At 36.2% G+C, this 5,211-nt stretch overlaps 1 protein-coding gene across 1 annotated transcript; it reads left to right on the top strand.

Annotated features, from left to right (window-relative positions):
- The first annotated feature begins 297 nt into the window (after positions 1-297).
- On the top strand, positions 298-4,073 carry LOC111398557 (heat shock protein 83-like). Its single transcript, XM_023025517.1, has 4 exons — positions 298-685; positions 787-928; positions 1,700-1,980; positions 2,270-4,073. The coding sequence occupies exons 1-4, from the start codon at positions 548-550 to the stop codon at positions 3,818-3,820; spliced, it is 2,112 nt and encodes a 703-aa protein (XP_022881285.1). The 5' UTR covers positions 298-547; the 3' UTR covers positions 3,821-4,073.
- Positions 4,074-5,211: the final 1,138 nt, after the last annotated feature.

The following is a 5,211-nucleotide window of genomic DNA, read 5'->3' as shown; positions in this document are numbered from 1 at the left end:
ATTTTTAAATAGTAAATTGATGGGAAATGTGTGGTTGAAAAATAAGGAAAAGTTTTTTATTTAAAGAATGTGTGGTTGAAAAGAAGAGAGAGAAAAATGCATTTTGAAAAAATTAGTATCAAACGGAGCATTATTTATTTATATATATATTTTTTTACCTCAATATTTCTTTAATTAATACATTTTATTAATAGGGACGGATGTGGATCATGGAGTTGGGTCGATTTTGGATCAACACGAAACTAAAAGCAACCAATTCGGTTTTTGGTAAAATTCCAAACTAAAATTAATCAAAACCAATTTTCATTTAAATAAAATTGGAGTTGATGGAAAATAGCAGAAAAACGTAGAAACCACTAGAACCGCCAAGCATACGATTCCAGAAAAGCCTTTTCAGCACAAAAATCGCACAAATTTCTAATATATATACTCTCTCCTTCTCCATCGATCTGCAATTCTGCAATATCTCAAAAATCTGAACTTTCTGTCGAATTCCGTTCGTGCTTGTAGAATTAGCGTTTGGTTTCTAGTTGAAAAGTAGGCAAAAATGGCTGATATTCGCATGGGAGAAACAGAGACATTCGCATTTCAAGCGGAAATTAACCAGCTTCTCAGTCTTATCATCAACACTTTTTACAGCAACAAGGAAATCTTCCTTCGGGAACTCATCAGCAATTCCTCAGATGTAAGTATTCACATATAATTGTTTTTTTCAATTTTGGAGTAAAATTTGAATACCTGTTATTGAGGAGACGCTGAGAATTGTTTGTTGAGTTTTTGATGTAGGCGTTGGATAAGATTCGATTTGAGAGCTTGACGGACAAGAGCAAGCTGGATTCCCAGCCGGAGCTTTTCATTAGGATTGTACCGGACAAGGTTAATAAGACTTTCACTATCATTGACAGCGGCGTTGGCATGACTAAATCAGGTATATTGCAATTTCATTCGACCTCGATCCTTAATTTTATGCTCACAGAGTTGTTGCTTTGGTGTTCAGATGTTATAGAAATGAAACCTGATTGAGGAATTGTAATATCCGTTGCTGAACTATAATTGTTATGATTTTTGGTAATCAACAGTTAAAGAGTGCTAAGAGTGGACAATCTGCATAATGGAATTGAGGCTTTCAATTGATTATTGAAATGTGGCGAAGTTTTAAAAAAAAAAAAAAAAAAAAAAAAAAAAGGAAATCTTTCAATTTAGCATGCTCCTAGTTAAGATTCTGAAGCTTAGTCTTGTACTACAGGTAATGGTTGAAAATTAAATATGGATATGAGGTGAGACTATATATACTGATAAATACACAGACCAGTTTCAAGTTTATACATGACGAATATTGCAAGTGTCTTTTAAGTTAAGTAGTGCCCCGAGAAGTAAGGAGATTCCTCTTATTTTATCCATGATATGCTGTCTGAAAGCTATTTGAACGTGAATTTTTTTGTTCTTTACCCCCATAGAGATAATGAGTAGGAAGATTTGCAGTATTTCATTTGTACTGGCATTTAGATAGGTACATCTTCGCAAGGGTGCAATTGAAATTAAATTTTTTGCATACAATAGCTGAAACTTGATCTTCAAATGTCTTAGTATTCTGTCATAAGCTGCTCTGGGTGTTTTACATATGCATTCCAATTCCACTTAATGGAAATACATTACATGAGATTCTGGGCTCTGATAGTGTACATCTGAATGTGAACAGATTTGGTCAACAATTTGGGGACAATTGCAAGGTCTGGGACAAAGGAATTTATGGAGGCATTGCAGGCTGGGGCTGATGTCAGTATGATTGGTCAGTTTGGTGTAGGTTTTTACTCTGCTTACCTTGTGGCGGAGAAAGTTATTGTGACAACCAAACACAATGATGATGAACAATATGTATGGGAGTCCCAGGCCGGAGGTTCTTTCACCGTGACAAGAGATGTTAGTGGTGAGCCTTTGGGAAGGGGCACTAAAATAACTCTCTTCCTCAAGGATGATCAGGTATTGTTGCAATCTGTTTTGCATTAGGTATTTCTTATGTGAGACAGGCTTAATAATTTGAATAGACTTCAACTTTATGATTGAATTCCATTCTAGATGAGTGTGTTAGCGTTGCAAACCATTTTTCTGTATGTTGATGTACAAGACATACTATTCATAAACATTGTTGCTCTTCTTAGATAATTTCACGTGCTGCTAGAGTTCATGAACTTTGTTGTTTTTTTTAAATAATTTAATGTTCTTCCTGCATCACGTAGTAATTTCATGTTTACGTTTCTGATTATTGTAGCTGGAATATCTGGAAGAAAGGAGAATAAAGGATCTTGTTAAAAAGCATTCTGAGTTCATAAGCTACCCAATATATCTTTTGGTTGAGAAGACCACAGAGAAAGAGATCAGTGATGATGAAGACGAGGAGACAAAGAAGGAAGAGGAGGGCGATGTGGAGGAAGTTGATGAGGACAAAGATAAGGACAAAAAGAAGAAGAAGAAAATAAAGGAAGTAACACATGAATGGCAGCAGATCAACAAGCAGAAACCCATCTGGCTCCGCAAGCCTGAAGAGATTACCAAGGAAGAGTATGCTTCATTCTACAAGAGCTTAACAAATGACTGGGAGGAGCACCTTGCTGTGAAACACTTCTCCATTGAAGGACAGCTCGAATTTAAAGCAATTCTTTTTGTGCCAAAGAGGGCTCCTTTCGATCTATTTGACACAAGGAAGAAGATGAACAACATTAAGCTATATGTCAGGAGGGTCTTCATTATGGACAACTGTGAGGAGCTCATCCCTGAGTACCTCAGCTTTGTCAAGGGTGTGGTGGATTCTGACGATCTGCCACTTAACATTTCTAGAGAAACGCTTCAGCAGAACAAGATTCTGAAGGTCATTAGGAAAAATCTGGTGAAGAAGTGTATTGAGATGTTCTTTGAAATTGCGGAAAACAAAGAGGACTACACAAAATTCTATGAAGCCTTCTCCAAGAACATCAAGTTGGGAATTCATGAAGACAGCCAGAACAGGGGTAAACTTGCTGATCTTCTCAGATACTACTCAACAAAAAGCGGTGATGAGATGACCAGCTTGAAGGACTATGTCACCAGGATGAAGGAGGGTCAGAAGGATATCTACTATATCACCGGTGAGAGTAAGAAAGCAGTTGAGAACTCTCCATTCTTAGAGAAGCTTAAGAGGAGGGGATATGAAGTGCTCTTTATGGTGGATGCTATTGACGAATATGCTGTTGGTCAGTTAAAAGAGTACGATGGAAAAAAGCTAGTTTCTGCAACCAAGGAAGGTTTGAAACTTGATGAGGAATCCGAGGAAGAGAAAAGGAAGAAGGAAGAAAAGAAGAAATCGTTTGAGAATCTCTGCAAAGTTATCAAGGACATTCTAGGGGATAGGGTGGAGAAAGTGGTGGTTTCCGATAGGATTGTGGACTCTCCATGCTGCTTGGTTACTGGGGAATATGGTTGGACAGCTAACATGGAAAGGATTATGAAAGCTCAGGCATTGAGGGACACCTCGATGGGTGCTTACATGTCAAGCAAAAAGACTATGGAGATTAACCCAGACAATGGTATCATGGAGGAGCTGCGAAAGAGGGCCGAGGTTGATAAAAACGACAAGTCAGTGAAGGACTTGGTGCTGCTTCTATTCGAGACTGCGCTATTGACTTCTGGATTCAGTCTCGATGACCCTAACACATTTGCTTCAAGAATTCACAGAATGTTGAAGTTGGGTCTCAGTATTGAAGAGGATGAGACTGGTGCTGATGATACTGACATGCCTGCACTTGAAGAGGAAACCGAGGAAAGCAAGATGGAGGAAGTCGACTAAGGTGATTTTCCTTGTTTCAATCGTGAAGGTCGTGGCTGTGGTTGTCTAGAGAGTCCCGTGTACGAGTTTGTCTCTTCCTGAGTCTTCTATTGTTATGTTTGTCTGGTTTCTGTTGTGTAATAGTTGCTTAGAAACCTTCTGCCTTCTATCCTACGCGGCACTGTTGTATAGGAATGTAACTTTGTAGTGGTATGTATATGAGAGAATAAGTTGGAATACAAATCAGATGAATAATAATGAAAATCAGTATCAAGTAGGTACCTTGCTTCGATCCAATCTAAATATTTATAATAGAACAGAAAAACTTTCTGAACTTGGCGCATGCCATTAAACGTTGCCCCTGTTTCTATATATACGAATTTATTTCTGTATATTGATGTAATTAAACGTTAAATAAAACCTAATTAGCTAAACGACATTTAATTACAAGATTGTCGTGTGTGTGTGTATACATATAAATTTTGGGAAGTAAACAATGTACTTTGTTTTAATAAATTCAATGACGGCTTAGGAAGCTGTGCAACAATTTAGGGTGACACAAAGAACAGGAACATTAAGGAAGGAAAATACTAATTTGCTGGAGTTTAGTAACAAGATTACAAATTTGGTTAGTGAAAATGTAAGTTTGAGCAAAATAAAAGTAGGGAAGACAGCGACAAGGAAATTCGTTAACCGAGGAATACAACTATAAAACGTAGTTGAATTATGCTATTTGTATATAAAAATGGTACATAAGAAATTATATAAAACGATGTGAAGGGAAATGATTAGATGAAAAAATTGACTGTTTTTAAACTGACAAATGATATAATGACATATGGCATTATGTAACACATTATGTAAAGTTTGATATATTTGTAGCAAGGTCTAACGTAATTTCATGTTTCTAATCCATTTCAGGCACGGATGGAGCATGGGATCAAATCTAGTAGACCTATCTCTGACCTACCTAAGTATAAAATTTTGAAATAAGGTAATAAAACAAGAAATTGAAAATGTCACCAGATTTGTTCCTAATAAATTTGGAATATGATCATCGAATCTTATTTCAGCGCTGTGTTAGACTGATTGCTAGATTTATTGGAAGGTTCCAAGTTAATATATTTTTAGCAACCACAACAGACCAAATAGTTTCGGTATACTCCTTGTTCTACCTTGATTTGCATTACTCTTGGAAATATGTGTTTCTTTTGATCTACTAAGAGGGTGTTTGGAAGACATTTTTATATAAAAATACATTTTTGAATAGTAAATTGATGGGAAATGTATGGTTGAAAAAATAAGAAAAAGTTTTTGATTTATGTGTAATATTATTTTAATAAAGAATGTGTGATTGAAAAGAAGAGAGAGAAAAATGTATTTTGAAAAAAATGGGTACCAAACAGAACCTA

The sequence above is a fragment of the Olea europaea genome, chromosome 8, assembly GCF_002742605.1.
Source record: "Olea europaea var. sylvestris chromosome 8, O_europaea_v1, whole genome shotgun sequence".
Taxonomy (NCBI): domain Eukaryota; kingdom Viridiplantae; phylum Streptophyta; class Magnoliopsida; order Lamiales; family Oleaceae; genus Olea; species Olea europaea.
This window is presented reverse-complemented; position numbering and strand designations above follow the sequence as displayed.